Genomic DNA, 22,698 nt, shown 5'->3' with positions numbered 1-22,698 from the left:
GTGAAAAGTAAGCCAAGAGCTAAATTTGGTCAGTGAATTTCTACTATGTGAAATGTATCAATTATGATTTTATGCAGCATGTTTTACATGATAATTTGACATACAAGTATGTCATCAATATATGTGCCCCTTCCGAAAGCCCCATCATACCTTAGCACCTTCTTTTCCTGCAGCACCTGGGAGGCCTTGTTCACCTGGTGGGCCAGGAGGACCTGGATGACCTCTTTCACCAATTGGGCCAGTCTCACCAGTAGGACCCTAAGCACAAAGGTAAACCCCAGTCATCTCAAAGTTTTTAATGTCTAGAGGGGGCAGATTCTCAATATCCAGCTGTTCTGAGTGAGCATGGTTAGCATACATTCCTCACCTTTCCCTCCAGGCAAAACTGACTTACAAAATATTTTTGTCCTATAAAATAAATATTGCATTGCCTTTTGCCTGTAGACATGCCTGAACAGTTTCCACAGATTGAAATCTTGACCTTGCTCCTAGGCAATGAAGTTTAAAACAGTGCATTTCCACACATGGGAGGAGGTTACAAAAGTATATGTATGGGAAATTCATGTACTGTGCTTGTCTTGAAACACTGCCTTTACTGTTTTTCTATATAACATGAATTGTAAGGTGAGAGAGTTGAAAGATACCTCTCTAGATGCGCTAGTAGAAAACTTTCACTAAAGGAATTATCTATAAAAAACCCAGGCAATCCAAATGTCTGATTTTTCTGCAAATATGTAATATCAGATAAAATTGAACTTTGTTGGTAAAACACTCCACAATCTAAAAGTGATTGAGATTTGATCTCTGACAAGAATGTCACATAATACAATTGTTCTTTATAAATTATTTTGCATTAGAAATCTCACTTCACATTCTTGACTTCTGCTTCATGATGACATCAAGAATACACACACAAAAATAGAAGTACAAAAATAATCTCAACATTCACGTTTCATGGAACTATTGGTAAGTACTAAGTATAACTTTGTTATGAATAATTTGACACCAAAGTAAAGATAATCATTGATATATTTCTTTTAATACAACAAATATAACTGCCCTCTGCATTAGTTATAATATAACCATTAAAAATCAACTTTGTAAAGTTAAGTATGAAATTAAATGATGTACCTGAGGGCCAACAACCCCACCAGGACCAGGAGGGCCAGTTTTTCCTTGAAATCCCTGTGAAATAATCATAGAATACTATGTTACCTGGGAAAATATATAGAAGAGCCAAATTCTTATCTGTTCTGAAGAGGAGAAAGAGAAATTCCATGTCATAAGTTCTTCTCTTCAGAAAATAAAAATGAGATATTCTGGTTTTCCAGAATATGCTTACAAGTGAAGGACTGATTAATCTTTCTTAGCTCTTAGTTCCAGCTGGTATGAGTTAGTGCAGTAGTAAAATTTCCATTCATGTTTACAGATCTCTCTAGGTGAACTTGATTAGGTGATGCAGCTGAATGACAGCTGAAAATACATTTTTACATATGTACATCATGAATCATAAACCCAGATACATAAATATTTTTTAAAAAAATGCTTTTTAAAGAAAGGCATAGAAGGTGGATTAAATTGGACGGGCCTTAGAAGGACCCAGTTTGGGGTACACTGCAGACTTTCTGCAGCACATGCTTTGAATATGAGGTTCACACAGATGACTACTGCATTGTGCTCCTGTTTGGCTCTGCTTGTGGCTGCTCTGTCTCAAACCTCACATGCCATCAGCTAGCTCATACAAAATGTCCAGTTCTGGGCTACTCAGTTTGAGAAAGACAGGGAATTTGTAGAGAGAGTCCAGTGGAGAACCACAGAGATTACTAGGGGTCTGGATCATTTCTCTAATGAGGAAAGGCTGAGAGAACTGGAACTGTTCAGTCTGGAGAAGACTGAAAGGAGATCTTATAAATGTTTATAAATATCTAATGGGCAGGAGTCAAGTTGATGGGGCCAAGGCTATTTTTGGTGGTGCCCAGTGACAGGAGAAGGGGCACAAACTAGAACATAGGAAGTTCCATATAAACACAAGGAAAAGCTTTGAGGGTTTCAGAGTCCTGGAACAAGCTGCCTAGAGAGGTTCTGGTTCCCCTTCTCTGGAGATATTGAAAACCCATCTGGACATTTTCCTGTGCAACTACTTTAGAGAACCTGCTTTAGCAGGGGGATCAGATGAGATGATTTACAGAGGTTCCTTCCACCCTTATGATTCTGTGATTCTGTGTGTGATTACTGCTGTATCACAGCCAGGGGTCTCTGCCTAAAAGCCTGTATCTTTCTCCTACCATCCCCACCTGTGTAAAAAAAAAAAAGGTATCATTTGGCCCATATTTCTTAGAAATTTCTCATCATGCCTCAAGGCACAGTCTCACTTCACTAATTCTGAGATATGAGTGTTTGAGTATTAATTTTTACTACTTCTGTTGACTAGTTAAGCACATTCTGATGTTACCAACTGATCAGAGGAAGGAGTAATCTCACCTTCATAGTATGGAAACAAAACAAAAATTTCTCATGTCTAACCTACTGTACCAGTAGATAACTGCCATTATATTATCTCCCAGTCCCAACCTCCTTCCCTTTTCTCTGTTGCTTCTATTTTTTTTAGTTTTGGTCACACTATTCTGACTTCAAGAGGTTTACAACAGCAGCACAGTAAAGCTCATGTACTTACAGTCTCACCCCGCTGTCCTGGATGTCCAGGCAAGCCATCTTTACCAGGTGGGCCCTGAAGTTGTAAAATACATTAAAAAAGTAATTTCTTCACCATTCTTAATATTGAAATAAGTGTATAGTTAGCTGCAGGAATCTCTGATGTCTTTTATTTTAAACTAGTCTTTAGCTGCACAGTTTTTAGCTATTGTTTTAATGATACATTTTCCTTGTGTCCTTCCTGATGCATATTAACGGTTCCTTGGAGAGTGACTGTTGGGCTGTCAAATACATGAGTTTTAAAAATGGATTTCAATAAATTCAGAGATTTTGGAAATATTTCTTTTCCATTTTTCTTTGACTAATGACTCAGTTTAGAAAAACACTACAGATTATGGGAGTATTTTACAAATTTCAGTTTTTGGCAATGGCAGTAAAAGTAGGAAATACATGCATAAAAAAACAACAGGTGGTTTGATACTTTTGTACTTAATACAAGTGTGCAGAAGCACACTAGAAAAGCAGTTTGATTAGGTTAGGCTGCAGCTTACGTGTACAACTATTTCTACACATTTCTGATTTATTTTTTTTCTTTATTTTTTTCTCAGTGAATCAACTGTTAAAAGGAAATATATATTACTGTATTAGAATTTTGCTTAAATTCAGCTTGTCAGCTACCCAGACTTTGGCATCAAGATACTTGAGGATTTCCAGTTGGCATATTGTGCTGAATGTCATGTGTGCTGCACTGATGATGTCTGAATTATCACTTTGAATATGTCAGTTCTTGTCATAGACTTAAAAGTCCATAAGCATCAAGGAAATTTGTATGTTTGTAGTCTAGACATAAACCATCTCTTAAAAAAAAGTCTTAAAATATTACCTTCAGAAACATTGTATGAAAAATAATATTCTTGTTATTGTACCTACTTAATTTAAAAGATACTCACTGGGGGTCCCTTTGGTCCAGGAAATCCAACAGGTCCTTGAGGCCCTTGTGGTCCCTAGTATATAAGGAAGCAAACAGGCAAAATTTTACTTCAGCTGCCACAATAATGGACTGAAAAGTTTGCTTCAATTATAAAATATATAAACTCTGTAGATAATATATCCTCGTAAGTCTCAAGCCTCATCTACGTTGTTATAAACATTGGTACAACAATTCACACTAACAGACTGAAAAGAAGACCATTTCTGTAGGAATGCAATTAGAAAAAAAAAACAATTTTGAAGTATTTCTATCTAATCCCTGAAATAGTGGATAATAAAGTAGGAGTTAACGATGAGTAAGGAACACTGTTTTCTGTGTTTCATAAAGTATGGGAATTCATTCGTAGTTTGGTGGTCTGCATTAACAGAATAGATGAATAGATGAATAGATGAATATTCATCTTTGGCAGTTTCTGCAGTCTGGTAATATTTCAAGCAACTTTGATAACAATGCAAATTTTCAAACAGAATAAACTTTCCAAGTTACTAGGGAGAATGAAAAACATTCATGATTTCATGAAAAGTAGTGGAGATGGTTAAAAAAAATGTGATGCATGAAAATTTTATTTCTATAGTTTTGTATATACATATATATAGAAAGAGAAAAAATTTTCTTGCAGCATTGTTTCACAAATCTAGTGGAAGATGATGATATGTGTGTTTATGTATGATATACTGTGTATTACACATATGCACATACATGTATGTCCACAAAGATCTGTGAACATAGATCTATGCACCTACATATTTACACAAAGTGCTAGCTTACTGTTTCTAAAATTGTTATCAAACAATACAGAGGCTAACTCTTAAAATTCATTGCTGATATGTTCAAAGGGACTGCATCAGCTTATTAGAAGACCTTTCGTTGCTTAGTTTTTAATGTGCTGTCAAAGATTAGCTACCTGAAATACCTTATTAATTCTGTACTGTTCCACAGCTGAGCTATGTATACTAATCATACAGTGCAACCCTTATCCTACTCTTGGTATAAAATATGTGGCTTTTTAAAGTGTCAGCTGTCAAAATATGTTAGAAGTGTTGCTTTGAAGTTTGAAGCAAAGGATCATAAGCAGGAAGCCACATCACCCAAATTACGCTACCTTTTAGTTCCTTTGATAAAGTACTGGCTACTTCTGAGTTCATTAGAGTATAGAGCATGACTGCCAGAGCATGACAGCCTCCTGAAGTAGATGAAGCAGTATGCAAATGTAGCTGAAGAAGAGGTCACTTGTGCCCAACCTGGAGATTTGTCCTTACGTGAATCTTATAGAGTAATATTAAATCCAAGTTAACTAAGTGCAAAGCAAAGGAGGAAATCTTTGTGATGTTACTACGCTGTCTTCCTCATAAGTTCCCACTGTATTTTGACTCTCATATCTTGAGCCTTTTTAATGAAAGAAGATTTCCATTTTGTTTTTTATTGACAAAATGTCTTGCAGATTTCAAGTTGGTATAATGATGGATTATGTAAGAAATAGCACTAGAAAACTAACATCACGTTATCAAAATTACCTTTTCTTTTTGTCATTGAATTTCATTTTAGCAGTAGCCAGACAAAACAGATTGTTTAATATTTACATGTCTGGTACCTGGAATAGTCTCAGCTGAGTAGAAATGACAGTTTTAGTCCTTGGCTGACATTCATCCCTATTGGAAAGCAAACAGATAGCACATGCTTAAATTACATAAGTGATATCATATGTGGGGCTCTGTGATAACTTCATCTTTTTGCTCAAATCAGTTTATCTCCAGGGATGCCTTCATGTAAGATGACCTGCTCACTGTTTTCAGTCCCTCTCCTGTTCCTTTTCCTTATAACCTCTTGGAGTTATCAGTAAGCCCCTTAATCACTAGGCTCTGCTCTTCAGCTCCTGGTAGCCTGCCTCAGCCTGCCTCCACAGTGTAAGATAACATAGACTTTCTTTTATGGACTATGCCTAATTCTGATTTATCTAGCCCACTACTTAACTCATTCCTCCTTTGAATCTCAGCTTCCTACCCCTCTGTCTCTTCCTTCAGACATCATTCTTGTTTCACTAAAACTTGCTACTTATTCTTGCCACCAATGTTCCACTTAATACTTTGTCATTTGCTTAATATACACACAGGTAGAAATCTAATTTATTAATATTGTTTTTCTATTTGCCGTTGTGTAATGGACTGATCGCATATATATTTTTTCCACTGATAAGAGTAGTAAGAAGAAAACTTTATGTTAGCATGCACAGAAGGATTTCTCAAGGATGCAGGAAGTAGTTTGAAGGAAATTCTTAGTTGATCAGAACTAAAAAAACAGCTGTTTCAACAAAGAATCTTCTAGAAACTAGCGATGGCTTGAGTGATTTGTAAATCTCATAAACAAGTGGTGTGCTACAGTAAAAAGGGCATTCTTAAGACCAGAGACTTGCAAAGTCCAATTGTAACTTGCATGAATATATTGCAAAGTATATGTATCAGTATATATCAGTACATTAATTCTCTGCATCTTATTTATAAAAAACTGTGCTTGAAGAAGCTTTCAGCTAACTTGAGCTTACCCATTCCTAAATTTATGAAAAGCAACATCGTTAGAATTGAAATTTTGTTTGTTCTGGTTAGTCTGATCAAAGAAAGGCAAATAGATGAGAGGGAGAACTAAAAATAAATTGATCCTCCCACCACCAAACCACACTCTTATATAGCAGGAAAGACACCATGCATATAAATAACTTTCACGCACCCTTTCACCTGGAGGGCCAGGCGGACCATCATTGCCTGAAGTACCCTGAAAAAGAAGAACAGTGTGTTCAAAGATGAAGCTTCCATTTTCTTTAAAAGAAACAGCCTGCAGCTGATTTGTATAATGTGGCTGACAATTACCTTTGGACCTGGTTTGCCTGTGGGACCTCTTGGACCTCTTGAACCTCTTGGACCCTATCAAATAAAATTTAAAATTAAAAAAGACGGAATCACAGAATCACCAATGTTGGAAAATACCTCTAAGATCATCCAGTCCATTCATCCACTTATCACCAATGTTTCCTACTAAACTGTGATCCTCCATACAACATCTAAAGTTAGTAATTGTTGAATACTGTAACAAATTCAAATAAAAATCATTTTTCACACTATGGTAATTAATATAGAAAAACCTCTGTGTTGCAAAGCAAAAGTACATACTGTTGGTCCTCGCTGTCCTCTGGGGCCTGGTTTGCCATGTAATCCCTGTGAAGAAAGTACAGAATTAATACAGAATAATATACAGTATAGTAATACTAGTCCTTATTCTTTTTGCTTTATTATATTTCTATGTATAACCAGTAGATTCCTTTCCTTAGGCTCAGTGTTAGGTTAGAATTGCTATGTATTCTAATGAAAGGAAGATTAAAATTCTGGACAATATTCCAGTAGAAAAAGGAACTTGAATGGTACTTTATAATCTCTTTATATCTTTATAAATATAATCTTTATAATTGGGACAATGACTATCTTACTAGCATATCACATACTAGTGTATACCTTTAAGCAAAATTAATGATAATGCCTGCTTTACATTAAAAAAAAAAAAAGCACATATTCTTGTATTATTGGTGAAAAACCTTACACTGAAGTATACGTGCAGTTTGGTGGTGTTAATAGCTTTATGAAGATTTGATAATTGATCAACATAATTATACTTTTATAATTTTAAATCTGCTCTTTGATGTGTTATTATTTACTTTTTTGTTTGCTGGTTTGTTTTTGATCTGATATCCTGATTTAGCAGTCATGTCTCATTTAAACCAACAGGGATGAAAGGAACATTGCTTTGCTGCTTTCCTCTGTTCATAACACCATATTCTAACTAAAATAACACAAGAACAATCTAAAGCATACAAAAGCAATGTAAATGCAATTAGTTTTTTCTTCTATTTCATCTTAAAATCGTGAATTTCTCCTTTTCATGCTGCAAATTAAAATAGACTATTAAGAACAATATTAATAAACATTACTTTAGTTTGACTTAAGTCGATCATCTTTACAAATTTCTATCCATTCTCTCACTTCTGCAAATTTCATCAGCCTTCTAGAAACATATTCAGCTTTATTCTGTTGAGCTTTAGAGTCAGCAGTACAGTTGCCTGTATATCATATATCATTTTAAGTTTGAAGAATGCGAATAATGGATTTTCCCTCACAAAGCAGCAAAATCTGTAATTTTGTATCTCTTTGGTAGTAGTGTATGTTCATTATCTTGTTTGGTATATTTTACATTTTCAAATCTCAGACTATAAGGAAGCTTGTGGTAAATCTGAATACTTATGAAATAGAAGTTGAATTCCCTTGAGGGTAAACTGAATCATAGCAAGTCAATGAACGCGACACAGGAAAACACAGTCCTTGCCAGATCACTCAGCTGTACTGTCAAATCAGATGCTCAGCAAAGGCAGTATGTTTCCTGCGTTTCAAACTTATAATTGTGGTAGCGTATTCAACGAAAAGTGTCTGAGCTCCTGTATGCTTAGATTAACACTTTCAAGAATGAGAACTAATGACTGAGTATGTTCTGTTTTACATAACTGTCAAAGGTCATCTCAAATGTAAAAAGCCTGTTTTTATAGTTCCTTGGATAGCAGCTTCAGTGAATTCCCATAGCACAGAGTACCAAAAGGTAACTGTCATGCAAGAAATAATTATCTTACCCTTGCGCCTTTCTCTCCATTGGCACCTGGAAATCCTGGGAAACCAGTTGAACCCTACATAAAAAATCAACGCAATTATCATTAAACATTAATTGAAAAAACTGTAGTATAGCCAGCATTTAATTTATATATAAAGCATAACTCCAAAATGATGCACATTTTACATCATGTCAAACTTGCAAGTGTGACAGCACTAACAAACAGGTGTAAATTAACTTACCATCCATGTTAAGTCCAGAATGTATTAAAAAAATCAATGTATAGAATGAACATTATTTTTCACCTTAGGTATTATTCATTAAATCTGCACCAGGATCATTATCAGTCCACTAGAAATAACTGTAATTGTATCATAACAAAGTGAAACAAGGCCTTGTCCCTCACAGTAAAATAATTATTTTACAACAAAACTGCATGTAACGTAATTGTAAGTGTTGCCACTTCTCAACAGCATTGTAACAGCAGTTACTCCATTGAGCTGAAAATGAATTACCTCTGGTCATTCACTGTAAACTGACCAGTGGAAAGTTTCATTTAACTGATGCAATTTGTTCTTGTGGCCATACGCTTGTCTAGGATGCAGAATTTATGTGTAGATTATCTGACTTGGTTCTATGCATGGCAACTACTCCCAGGAGCTATTCCTGCTTCTCCTTTTTCACTGATTTTTTTCCTGCTTACTGCCACCAAATCTGAACAGAGCTATTTTCTTCTTGATTTCTAGTATACAGGTCCAAAGGAAGAGGAGACTTGTTAGCTGCCAAGGTGTTAATTTTTCATAAGGCAGTCAGGGCAAAAGAGTTGACAGACTTGGTAAAATATACTGTTACTGAAGATGAAAAATCAAAGCAGTGTTTGGTTTCGTCAGTTACTCAAACTACTGGTCAAACTCCTGTGATATCTGTACAGCTAGTTAGTATTTTAGTGGCAAAGAAAATGTATATAACAAAAACTTTAAATAGAAGTTCTTTCTGCTCTTTGAAATTTCAGTGAATAATCATTTCTTCTTCTTTTAATTCATCTTATGTTGCACAATTATGCATTAATGAATTCGGGAACAATACATCAATGATGGTGACTGATGAAAATCTGACTGATAACTCACTGGTACAGTTTTCTTCCATCTCTCCCTCTCTTCCTCTCAGTTCTTCACCATTTTAAAAGTGAATGAAATTGCAAAAATTCTGTTCTGTGAAGCTCAAGTATATTCTTTGTAATTAAAAGGCTGAGAGGAAAAAAACAACTTTAATGACTGGACACTAATAGATATGACTTGGGCATAAATATATATAAAATACTTTTTGCATTTGAGCTAATAAAAAAGGAACGGCAGAAGTAAAAACATATTGTGAAAATTATCAATTTATAACAGTACAAGGAAAAACAAGTAAATTACAACAAAAAGAGTAACGTAAACCTCAACAATATTGAAACAAGACTTTTTAGACAGCTAATATATTCTTCTACAGTTACTTTTTTTCTCTCTCTCCCTATCCTTTATGTTGACTTTAACTGGACTGTGACTAAGTTACAAAACAATTCTTCAGTGAGTTGATGCATTTTAGCTGTCTTTTTTTTTTTCTTTTTTTGAAGTTTAAGCGATAAATTAGAAGAGCAAACAGTGAATGTAGCTTGAGAACTATATTCCATTTTAATGCAATGAAATGAAAATTTAATGTAATGCAATTCTTGAGTAAGTCTGCTGAAAAAAGTATCAGTCAGTTTTTATTTGAAGTGTTACATCACTTTTCTTCTTAGAACTGAATAATGCAAAATGTCTTTGATCTCAGACTTTTCAAAAGACAGTTCAAAAGAAGAACAAAAAGAGACACTGAAATCTTAGACATTTGATTTAAGAAGTAGGAGGGAAAAAAACATGTTTGTCAAGGTGAATTGTCTTCATAAATACTTTCCAGAGATGGTTCTGATATTTTTTTTGTTAACATAGAGTGTTCAGTGAATAAGCACTCTTCAGTTAGTTCATCCGTTTGACAGAAAAGGACAAAATGTAGGCCGGAGTCAGAAAAAAAACAAGCTAAGCTTTGCTTAGGCAGCCGGGTAGTTGTTGTTCTGCCAAAAAAACATAGTTTCAAGTTGGAAGATGAAAATAGATCCCAAATTAGAAAAAAGTTGAGGATTTTACTGCAGACTGATTGTTCAGTTATGTAGGAAGGGGAAAGAGATTCTTCTTATGATGCTGTCCCAGATGACTCATCTTTAAGATGGTCTGGAGATGCAATGTCTCCCTCATTGCCTTCTCTACATTGGGAAATGTCTGTAGAATAATGTTTTTTTTATTCTATCTCTTCTTCTTAATAAGAGGCAGTAATGACACAAATTGAATCCTTGCAACACACTGAAAATTACCATCACTTTCAGCATCCGTCTTAATCTGACTATAGTGCTTATTCTCTTTCAAACATATAAGTCATTTCTTTTTTGATATAATTTAATGCATGCTAGTCTGAAGTTAACACAAATTATAACTCAGAGAATGGCAAAAGTTTGAAAGCAGTATATTCAATAAGAAATTTAATGTTCCTTGAAGAGCCAGCCTTAGAGATCCAAGATTTTCTAAGACTTTACTTCAGATAATGATTATCAAGAAAGAAAATGTGAAAAACAGTGTAGGATTTACAGTTTATATACAGCTCACCTTTGGACCTTGTCTTCCTGGATACCCTGGCAATCCAGGTACACCAAGCTTGCCCTGTAATAATAAGACAGTGCTTAATTTTAGTTTAATATTTTCCTTAGTATTTCAGCAAACTTTTATGGAAAGTGTTTTTTCCACAACTTAGAGAGTTGACATTTTATGGAATATAAATGAAATAATTTTCTCATTTGAACAACTAATTATCTGTGGGCTTAGTTTCCCAAATCTAAATAAATATCTCACTCTAGTGAATGAGTTCAACAAAACCAGTACCCCTTCGTTGTGGGATGTGGTCATGGAAGTATTAATATTCTTTAAGAAATCAAGGTATTAGGAGATTGTAAAGAAGAAGAAATTATTTTTGCTATGATGGCTTCTTTGTTTTCCATAAGTTTTTCATAAATAGGCATTTGAATGATCAACTTTTTTAATCACAGGTAACCTGTTTATGACTATGGTAAATCATACTCTACTATTTGCAGGCAATAGATATATTAGCAAATATGGCCACCTTGCTATGTTCTGAAAAGAGAACAGGATGAACAGTTTGATCAGCACTGACCTTACCCATTTCTAGAAATGAAATACTGTACCCCATGGAGTTGATCTTTTCAGATATTTAGAAAACAAGTGATGGCTTGCTGCTTTCAAAGGCAGGGGAAAGCATTTTCAACATTTAAGAGATGGAAACTCTGGGGAAGAATTTGACTGTTCTAAACACTGATCATGTTCCAGGCCGTTACATTTTGGAGAAGATTTAAATGGAAAAGATATGATTATGCTATATAATATGGTATTCAGTAGTACTGGAAAAGATGAAGGAAGTACGTGTATGTGGAAGGGAATTTGCCAAAATAAATCTACTTATTCTTAAAAAATAGAGCACATGAATAAAGATGTTGTGCATTATCATATTCATGGCAGCACAGAGGTCTGGCTGAGACATTATTAAAGAAGAATTCTTTCTTCAGTTTATAAAAATAGACATAATGCTACCAGTTATAAGCCACTCTGAAAGAAGCAGCATGCCTTACAATGATTGAACTCTAAAACACTGCATCAAGTTCTGCTAAATTCAGTGAAAGTTTTGTCCTTTATGACTGAGTAAGGCCCAGCCACCTAGGTTCTAGGTGTGACATGGATACTTTTTGGTTCTAAACTCCTTTCTGATATATTGCTTATTTTTTTGACATACTACTTGGCATTTCCTTGACTAAGCCAATGCAGTCCTAACAATATGGGAGTTTTCTTATCATACAATCAGCTGAATGCGGAGAAGAGGCTACCTGTTATTTTCATTACTACAGGAGAACAGTGCTTTTGCATAAAATAAAGGAAAGGAACAGGACACTGACAGTTACTCATAGAGGCATTTCCCTAATATTGTGATGAGATTTAAGAGTTGACAAATATTATTCCAGTCTTTGTTCTAAAATAAATATTACAGGATCAACCACATATCATTTTTCCCTGGCCTAATGTATTCTGGCAAATTATCCACAGAATATTGACAGAAGATGTTTTACTTTCAGTGGGAAATGAAAGGAATAAATATTTGTATTTGTGTTTCTTTTTTTTATGTTTTTGATTCATGACCTTGCAAACAGCTGTTGAGATATCTTGCAAATCTGTGAAGATTAATTCATAAATAGTTCCCCATAGCTGGGGAAAGCCGAAAATTATTCTTTTTTTGAGTGATTGAACTAAGCTTTTGGACAAATTCTTTTGTAAGAACTTGTAAACACCAGACTCAAATTGTAATTTTAATCTCTTGCTGATCTATAATGACGTATTTGTAAAAAGAAGTAACTGAATGAAAAGAGTTTTTTTCAAGTTTGCGGAATACATCCTGTTCTTCCCTGAAAACTCCCAAAAACCCTGTTAATTTTTAATTAGTATCACATTTAAGACTTCAGTCTTTATTACTAGAATGATAGTTGGATAAATAGATGGATAGATAAATAGATACATACATACATAATTAATGTATGTCAAATATAATGTTGGAAAAGTACTAGCTGTTCCTATTTTGAAGACAGAGAAACTAAGAACTGTAAACTCTACCTCCTGTCCTATTTATTTTCAAGATACAACAAGCAATAAAACCTCAGTTAATAAAAAAATACGAAATGGAAATATTTTCATCAGCATCTTCTCACAATATACATAATTCTGACCCATTTTTTTGATTATTTTAATCATTCTTTCCCAGGTTTCCCAAATGCCACAATCTCTTTACAGATGCTCTCAGTAAAATACATGTACCTTCTTCAGTCTCCTTTCCTCTTCTATTTCCATTGCAAGTGTATTTTGGTGAGGTCAGCATTACTCAAGCATTTGTGCTTATCTCTGTGCTTGTTCTCCTCGATATTTCATTTCCCTATTCTTTACACAGTCTTCCCTCTAAGCATTACGTTTCACTTTTACCAAACTTGTTTTGGGTTTCTGTTCAGGATATACTTTCTGTTTAAACCAATCTTCATATGAAAATTTATAATTATATGGCAATGAATATTAAGTCGCTCACTTGCAGCTCCTTTTTTTTCTTTGTGCCCAAGTATTTCCTCTGCATTGTGTTTTTCTTGATGTACATGTATGTAATTTAGGATTGTTCTGCTTTGTCTGCCAATTAAGTGCTATAATGTTGTTTTGCAACTTGCAAAGTATTGATTTCCCAATACATGATCAAATATGAACTCCAGTGACCTGCTTTAGTAGTGTTTTATAAAAACTACTGTTAGGTAGCCTAAGATCTTGCAGATCTTTTTCTGTGTCTTTTTAGTGATGAAGATCACAGGCTCCATCTACTTTATGAGGTAGTTACTGACCTTTTCCCCAGCAGGACCAGCAGCACCTGGGTCCCCAGATGGACCTGCTCGACCTTTTGGACCTTCTGGACCATCTTCTCCTCTTGGGCCAGGTTGACCAACTTCTCCCTGAAATACAACGTTATATAAATGAGCAGCAATTGACTGTGTGCATACATTAGCAAGGCTACCAACAAATACTTGAAAATAATTTTTCAGTAAACATAAATGGAGATTAAGAAAATGCCACCACTCATGTTCATTATATAAATACAAAAACATGTAAACTGAACTGTACTTGTGCAAGCGTTAGAGGCCACTGTCCTTGTCTGAAGAGAGCTGCGTTTTGAAACTGCTTTCCAATTTCATAGGAATTTTAATGAATTCCAGTAATTACTACGCATATTCTTGTGAAAGCACTCTCATGGTCCGTATTAGAATAATTTTTGTATCCAAGAAGTTAAATAGATACCATTATCACAGTTACTTAAGTATACAGATAACAGATACAGGCCAGTAGCCTTTTGTAATAAGTTTTTTTTAAATTGTCTCTGCAACATTTCCTCTGACAGAAGCATCTATTGTGATAAAGTACATTTTGGTAGAGATAATATAAGCTACTATTAGGTTGAAATGGAAATATCCTTGTTCAGAATAAATTATCTTCTTCAGGCAGTATTGCATCTTGGTATCTTGAAAAGGAGACTCCCTAGGAAGTTCAATGAAAAGGATATCAAAGATTGACACTCGCTTCTTCTTTCTAACTGTGCCATTGCTGATTCATGAGATCTAGACTGGCTCAAATCTGTGTTTGTGCAGGGAACAGAAACAACTTAAGCTAAAAGTTTTTAACTGTTTTCAGTGTAAATTTATTTGTTCACTTCACTGATCCTCTCAAAATAATAGCACTTAAACATTTTAAAATTATATGGGCCATGAGCCAATGCTTACCCGATCACCCTTAAGGCCCATGTCACCCTTAAATCCTGGGAAACCATCTTCACCCTAAGTAAGACAAAAATAGATGTAAGAAAACTTCCAGTGAAAGAAAACTGGAGGTTTTTTGTTGGTGGTGGTCATTTGATTGTTTTGTTTTGTTTTGTTTTTCCATATGTAATAAGAAAATACAATAACTTAAGATTAAAATGATCTGTTTCAGACATAAGGTAATTCTGATATATTTATTGCTGTTTTAGAGTAAGTGTATCAGCATGCTTTATATGACTTTATAGTTTGCAAGTTCCTAATAGCATAATATCAGCTGTTTTAAGAAATGTTTAAAGACAGAGATGAACTAATTGCTCAGCTTTATTACAAATTATCTTACAAAATCATTTGGTATGTCCTAAACATTTTTTTATTGTCACTCTTTTTAATAATTCCATCAACTTAATTAAGTAAAATAACTAAGTAAAATATTGGTGGCAAATTGTACAGTGATATTTTTTTTAAGTAGCAGAACCTCCAGTTTGTTTAATTTAATTTTTTTTTTATTTTAAGCTTGTGTCTGAATAGTGTCATGAAAGGAATTAAAGAATTGGCTGATAATGGAATCCTAATTAAAAAAATAAGACAAGAATGTTTGTCTCCACTAAAGGAAGAAGTATTCTCTATACAGTAGCTGGACGTTTGGCAACACAGTCTTGCGTATTTTCATCGGCTGATATGATGGAAAGAAGATAGAAAAGACAATGGACATTACATTTCATATACAGAGTAGCAAAAACAGGTACATATTATTTTTATTCCTAATGAGAATTATTATTTACTGCCTAATAAGTTACAGTAGAAAATTTAATGCAAGCATTTTAATAGGTTTCCTTACTGAAGAATAAGAAAACAGTACTCATACAAGTTTCATTTACATCTGTATGAGTTAGTTTGGATAAAAACAGAAGCCTACAGAATTATTCAGTGGAGTTGTTCACTACTTAATCTAGCATGACTTATTTGTTTTTGCTTCAGTCTGCCTTAATCTAACGCATCATACAGCAACTGCTACAACATTACAGAAAAGTTGGAAGGGATCTTTAAAAACCATCCAATTCCAGCCCTCCTGTCATAGGCAGGCATACCTCCCACTAGACCAGGATGCCCAAAGTGCAACCTGGTCTTAAATGCCTCTAGGAAAGGGACATACTCAGCCTCCCTGGGCAGCCTCAGAGAAGCCTGAAGAACTTTCCTAATGAAGTTTGGAGAATAGAAGGTGAGGAGATCTCATTGTGGCCTTCTAGTACTTAAAGGGAACTTATAAACTGGAGGGAAAACAAATCAAACACTCATATATGTAACTGATTTTTCTATTTTTTCATAGATGGATTTTAATCACTCAGTAAGACACAAGAATAAGTTGCTGCTCAGTCTCCATGGGTATTAAATATACTCTTGTTTTTCAGATTAGATTTAATGAGGAACTCTAAAAAGTGCATAAAAGCTAGATAAACGGTGATGCAGAAAAGCATGAAGATACGTAGACTCTTTTGGCATCTGAGCCTGAAGGACAGATTTCTAGTGCTCAAATTGAGGCTTTTTGGCTTCTACTTTACAAGTAGTCTTCTGCTTTAGAAATACACCTATAAATATATACACAGTAGCCAAGGGTACCAGGGTAAATGTGTCTGTGTGGACAGGCAGTATAAATGACTGTTGTCTCTCTCATTCTGAGTGCTAAGGAAATTTGGAATTTAAACCAGCATTGGCTGTAGCTTCAGCCACTTCAGACTGTCAGAAGTCAGTAGAGATGTTTGTTACAGTAAGAGCATTTGCTGTATGCAAAGAAGTAAAATTACAAAAGATGTAAAAGCTTTCTTTATATTTACATACATGCATCTGATCAGGGTTGTCTAACACTCTGGCAAAGCCAAAAAACTAGGTAAAAAATGCCTGGAACCTTGAAAGCTTTTGGAAGATTGGGTACATTAAAAAACAAACAAACAAACATAAAATCTAGCCTACAGCATTATCAAAACAATAGAATTACACTACTGCTACCACAAATCTCTTGAATGGAATGAGCTTTTCAGCACCTACTATAATATATATTAATAAGAGAAAGGATGTCAAATTATCTACCACAGAGCAATTTAGAGATGACTTAAATTGGTGTCAAGAGGATCCAAACTCACTTTAACAACTGAACATTTTCTAACTGCATTGTTCCAGTGTAAATAATCATAGAGGACACAGATTTATGAATTGGGCTTGGTATGTCCTTGGTATGTAAGTCAAAAATAAACTGCTGCTGCAAGAGAAAACCTGCAACAGTGGAGACAGAAGAAGCTGCAATGAAATAACACAGAAAAAGAGAAAGGAATTAAAAGCTGTCATAGTTTTACCTTTTCACCTTTGGATCCCTTGAGACCACGAACACCATCAGCTCCCTAAAGAAAGAATATTAAGAATTACTTACATGCATATAATAAAAAATGTGTGAGGGGAGAAATCTAGCAATTAATTCTTACCTTTACTCCCCGAGGACCTGGATAGCCAATTGGACCTTGAGGACCTGGAGGCCCCTAAAATAGATTGAAGCAAAGAACCTTTGTGCAGTATTTGGTTAACAAGCATTAACCTAATCCTTATTCCCTCACTATACTGCAGCAGTCTTGTGTGACATCAAAATAACTCTGTACTGATAGACTTCTCAGCCTTCCTGCTATAAAAAAAAAAGTCATGGCATTTCAAGGGAAATTAAACTATTACTAAACTTATGAATTTAGTTCTATTTGCATATTTAGGAAATAACTATACACGTTATAAATAATATGAAACTGGTAATTTCAGAATGTGAAAAACAAAAGAAAACCAAAATAAATATTTCAAAATTAATGACAATTTGCCACTAGTGGTTTCTTACTGGAAAAAAATTTATATGATAATTATGATGATGACAGAAGTCAAAAGTATAAATAAAAATAATGATAATTATAAAAACATGTCTTAATAAAGAGATTACAGATCTGAAAATTAGAGGTCTCATGGTGCTTAATCAATACTGACAGGTATTTGGATGTTGTTATTTACTGTTTGCTGAGTATTTAAATTATGTTTAACTTGGATACTTCGCAATTGCTGGTGGTGTTTAAATAAACAGGGTTCTTTATGCTGTGGAAGTAAGGAAGCCTGGAAACATACAGCTATGTGTCTGAGGCTGACCTGCTTTGTTGATTCTCTGATGTTGGAGATGGACACACAGCACAATCTTTCCTTAATAATAAGGTTTTCTGCTTTCAAACTGTGTCTTTTCATAAAACCTTTAGGCCCTTAAAATCTCTAAGAAATAACATTTTCTATCAAGTCTGGCTGAAATTAATTAGTAAATTCAAACTGTAAAAGGAAGAACTGGCAGCCAGTCACATACACTTACTTTCAAAACAAATAATCTATGTAAACTTAATTTTCATGAGAAACTAAGGTAAATTCAACAAGCCTCTAGCTGATAACATTCTGGACAAATACTAATATTAATACAAATATTATGTAAACAAATAGAGAAATTTTGAAACTCACCAATGCACCTTTCTCTCCAGACTGACCCTCTTTGCCAGGATGGCCCTGTTTTAAGAGAAATGTATCTGCTTTGGAAAACAATCCATTTTTCAAATGATTCATTATAAAAATAAATTTATTAATCACTTAAATTCCAAGTCAGTTGAGAATCTTTTCTATACACGTAATTGGTTTTATTGAGGAGAGTAGTAAATCTCAAGTTTTGCCAGACATGGTCCTAAATAACATATAGTGATTCACAAAAACCATTCATGTTTTGGTGTCATTGATATCGTAACATGTTTGATATGTCTTTTATGACAAATCCCCATTGCTTATAGTCAATTTACTATCTTGGAAAATTTTAAAATACATAGCTCATTAAAAGAACATATATCATACATAAATAGTATTTGATATCTGCTTCCAAGTGACATTTAATCTTTATTTAAAGTTTGTCTTACTAACATTGTATCCTGATGACTTGGTTTTTAAGCATACGTATGCCAAGCGTTTAAACAAAATCTTCTAGAAGATGCTTTTTGACCACAAAATTTCATATTCCCATCCAGTCTCAAAGGTCTCCTTAGTACTAAATGACTCAAAAACTGCTGCTGTTAAAGAGCTCATTTGTATTCTTGTAGATTTCATTAATTCCAGAATAATATACCACTTTTAACAATGTGTGTCCTCCAAAACAGCATGACATCTCCTTACATAAAAATGAAGTGAAATAACGTAGGAAAAATTTGCCTAATCTTAAAAAATGTCTTTGATCTTTCACCTGATTTTAACACAGGTATCACAGGATCATATACAAAGCTCACTGCTATAAGGAAGGTACTGCTCATTTTCTTCAATCACCAATGCAATTCTGTGGTTGTAAAGATGTAATGTCAATTAGAACATGTTTAGTTTAACCTAATTCCCTTGCATTTCCGTGGAATAAAGCTACTTGTGCAGGAGTGAGTTAATTCTGTGTGGGTATATTGGGTCTCACCAGGATGGAATTTTCTTCATAGTTGTCCGTATGGTGCTGTGTTTTGGATTTGTGACTAAAACACTTTAAATAACACACCAGTGATTTCACTATTGCTGAGGACTGCTTGCACATCATGGAGATTTTCTCTTTTTATCACTCTGCTCCCAGTGAGTAGGCTTGAGGTGGGCAAGAAGTTGGGAGGGAACACAGATGGGACAAATGTTCAGAATTGACAAGAAGAATATTCCATACCATATGGTGTAATGCTCAGCAATAAAAGCTCAGGGCAGGAGGAAGGAGGGGGCATTCATGGTTGGGTTATCTTCCTAAATAACTACTAAGCTTACTGAGGCTCTGCTTTCCAGCAGTTAGCTAAACTGTTTCTATGTATTTGAAGCAGTAAGTAAATTCTTAATTTTATTTCGAGTGCACAGCTCTGCTTCACTTACTAAACTGTCTTCATATTGACCAATAAGCTTTCTCACTTTTGTTGTTCTGATTCTTTCTTCCATTCCACCGTGCAGGAAGTGCCCAGTTGCTCACTAGGGTCAACTTGCCACTTTAAGGAGCTACAGACCTGTGCTAAAAACTAATTCTTAAGAGCATTTTCCTCTGCTTTTAAGGTTTAACAATACACAGATTTTTACACAATGGTGAAGTCTGCAAGTGAATATTGTTCTCAGCATACAGAGAAAGATAAGGAGAAAGATCTAATGTTCAGAAATTGATTCAAGGTATGGATTTCCAACTGGACTTTTGTGTGCTTTTCTAATGTTTTCCATTAAAATGGTACCTTGGCAGGAAAAGAGAGATTATGAAAGCTGTAGATACAATTATGTATTGGTAGTATCATGTATGCACTGAAACCCTGCTGTTCATTCTGTAGTAGCAAAACTGTTGAAAATCAGGTTCAAAAAACACAGATTTAAGCTATAATAAGATGAATTGTAAGGGAAAATGACAAACGAAACAGAGAGATGATTTGAGACTTCACACTGACTGTTGAATGGCTCTTGTCAGTGTAGAGAGATGATGCTTTTGATGAAAGAATCACATGCGTATGCTCCAGTGTAGTCAGTGAAAGAAGTCCAAGCATGCAATATGTATGTAGGTTAGGAAGCAGAGAAAGAGCCAGTCTAAGAAAGCAACTGGTGACCATTTTTACTGATAATTTGCTTTGCTATAATGATATGGTAAAACATTCTGATCCTTCGTGTGTCAGCCAGGTTACTTCCACAACCCTGCAGATGTTTCTGATGGATTTCACCAGCTGGGACTACAGTGATTTTTAGTAGCTGCAGCAAAAATGTTAATTCTAAAAGTTACAGCAACACAAGTAAACAGAGGTTAGATGTATTTTATAAAGCTACTGCCAGTGAGGAGTGCATGTCTTTCACTCTATGTTTTATTTTTGAGACACAGGTATTATTATATATTAATTGGTAAGACTGTTTAGATATTCAAAGCATGAAATATTTGGTTACTTACAGGAGGCCCATCAGAACCAGGAAGACCAGGAAGGCCAGGCTTGCCTTGAGGTCCCTAAATACAATAACAGAGACACATCTTAAGAATGACAAAACACATTCTATCAATTGCTTGGATGATAAAAAATCATCCTTACTGGGACCAGGACTTATACAGACAACAAACTAATGTAACACTTTAGTATCTTAATCTTCTAAAACAGAAGGCAAACCAACCCCAGATTTAGAGTAGCTATGAGAAAAAGGGGAGAAAAGAAAAATTAAAAAAAAAAAGAAAAAGAACAACAACAACAACAAAATCCTTAAACACATAAAAAAAACCTATACCCAGTACATTCAATTGTAAGAGTTAAGGATAAAAAAAAAAATGGGTATTAACCTATGAATATGCACAAACAAAACACAATACGGAGAAGACTTTTCCAGTTATAGAAAATTAAACAATATTTAGCATTTCAGGAGTAAAATCATTCAACGTATGAAAGAAACCAGCAAGCTCAGAGAGCAAAGAATAGCGCTTACAGAATTGTAGCTCTCATAGCTGAAAAGGCTTGCTATGTCTTTGTTAAAGGCTGGAATGCATTTATTTTGGATATAGTCCATTCTGTATAATAATCCTTCTTAGGCACACAGGTAGATAGAAAGCATGTAAAATGTGACATTTTTGAAGCTGACAGAAGGCCTGTATCAGACCACAAGAACATTCACAGACAGACAGACCAGAAAAAAAACACTATGAAGAGATACTATAGTTAAGCTCATAAACCAGAATTGTGTCAGAACGTAATCCTTGTAAAATGAGAGCAGAATCTGCTGTTAATAGATAAAAAACTTTGTAATAAAAAAGAGTAATAAAATCAAGTCAGCTGTGAAATTAATTAACATAAAAGTATATACTGTTTATTGGTGTAGATGGGGTTCTGTATCTAACAGCAGAAAAAGTAATCCAAAGAAAAGATAGGAAATTATGCTTCTGAAGTAATAAGAGTAAAGTCAGACCTCTGATAGTTATCCATTTACTTGAGGATTTTAGGAAGGTTTACAAATTTTTAGATCTCAGGTTAGTATGCTTTTAAACATAGCAAAGACCTTAAGCAAGGTTGTTGCACAGAACTGACTGTGAAATACCAGAATAGAGCTGTAACTTACTTTTTCACCAGGAGGTCCAATAGGACCTTGTGGACCAGGAAGGCCCTGTTAAAAAGAAACCAGCGTGAAAAATCAGGGAGAACAATACACATACATTCACCGTACTAAAGGTTCCTCGTTAATTTGTTTAAACACACTGGCAAATATATGTGGCTTTTTCTTTTTCCCCTTACCAGTTAGATCAGGAATTTTGTGTGTGCCTTTTGCACAAGCTGCTATTCTGGCAGTAAGTCTGTAACAAGATCCTATTCAGAACCCTCCTCCAGGTGTGGCCATTTCTGCTGCATTCCAGGAACACTGAATGAGTCATTTTTCTCCTGAATGAAAAATCCTTCTAACATTTGAAAACTTTGCTCCCACTGCCATAGGTACGCTTGTAGCACATTTATGAAATCCTAAAAGCTTTGTCAATTTTGCATGTGAAAAAATAGCCTTGTGCCAATTTCACATTTATCAAACATTTAGCGCAACTTGCTTTTTTTTTTTTTTTTTTTTTTTAATTATTTTACACTTACTTGTGGGCCTGGGATTCCTTGCTGACCAGGGGGTCCTGGCTCCCCTTGAGGACCCTACCATACAAAAAAAATTAAAAAAAGAAACAAGGCATTAGGTTTGCTTTTCTGCATTATAGATCTTCGTTGTCAGGACTAGAAGGAAGAAAAAGTCATTTTTGTTCCTCATCTTTGTTCCTCCCTCTCAGAATTTTACTACCACCAACTCTCAATCCATATGATAGACTTTTAAAAAAAAAAACAGACCACATATAGGACCTGAGCACTAGAGCCCATAGCGCTAAAGAAGTTGAGAAGAAAGCATGGTTAAG

At 34.6% G+C, this 22,698-nt stretch overlaps 1 protein-coding gene and 1 long non-coding RNA gene across 5 annotated transcripts in view; one reads left to right on the top strand and one right to left on the bottom strand.

Annotated features, from left to right (window-relative positions):
- COL11A1 (collagen type XI alpha 1 chain) overlaps positions 1–22,698 on the bottom strand; it is a 131,537-nt gene that overhangs the window by 43,304 nt on the left and 65,535 nt on the right. For all 3 annotated transcript variants that reach the window (XM_042820216.1, XM_042820218.1, XM_042820217.1), the window contains 17 exons: positions 22,391–22,444; positions 21,876–21,920; positions 20,728–20,781; positions 18,279–18,323; positions 17,231–17,284; positions 17,105–17,149; positions 14,721–14,774; positions 13,791–13,898; positions 10,963–11,016; positions 8,307–8,360; positions 6,805–6,849; positions 6,505–6,558; positions 6,365–6,409; positions 3,603–3,656; positions 2,675–2,728; positions 1,132–1,185; positions 151–258 (listed from right to left, as the gene is read on the bottom strand). In XM_042820216.1, the coding sequence (XP_042676150.1) occupies positions 151–258; positions 1,132–1,185; positions 2,675–2,728; positions 3,603–3,656; positions 6,365–6,409; positions 6,505–6,558; positions 6,805–6,849; positions 8,307–8,360; positions 10,963–11,016; positions 13,791–13,898; positions 14,721–14,774; positions 17,105–17,149; positions 17,231–17,284; positions 18,279–18,323; positions 20,728–20,781; positions 21,876–21,920; positions 22,391–22,444 (981 nt within the window). The remainder of the gene's footprint in view (positions 1–150; positions 259–1,131; positions 1,186–2,674; positions 2,729–3,602; positions 3,657–6,364; positions 6,410–6,504; positions 6,559–6,804; positions 6,850–8,306; positions 8,361–10,962; positions 11,017–13,790; positions 13,899–14,720; positions 14,775–17,104; positions 17,150–17,230; positions 17,285–18,278; positions 18,324–20,727; positions 20,782–21,875; positions 21,921–22,390; positions 22,445–22,698) is intronic.
- On the top strand, positions 213–13,951 carry LOC122161090. 2 transcript variants are annotated; one of them, XR_006169078.1, is made up of 3 exons: positions 213–270; positions 858–966; positions 13,802–13,951. It is a non-coding gene; the product is annotated as an uncharacterized LOC122161090 (long non-coding RNA). The 2 variants fall into 2 exon arrangements; XR_006169079.1 differs by lacking the exon at positions 13,802–13,951 and adding an exon at positions 2,609–2,712.

Source organism: Centrocercus urophasianus, unplaced genomic scaffold, assembly GCF_019232065.1.
Source record: "Centrocercus urophasianus isolate 14NV4802_14NV808 unplaced genomic scaffold, USGS_Curo_1.0 seq_18, whole genome shotgun sequence".
In the NCBI taxonomy this organism is placed as follows: Eukaryota; Metazoa; Chordata; class Aves; order Galliformes; family Phasianidae; genus Centrocercus; species Centrocercus urophasianus.
The sequence above is the reverse complement of the archived record's forward strand: the minus strand, read 5'-3'. Positions and strand labels throughout refer to the sequence as shown.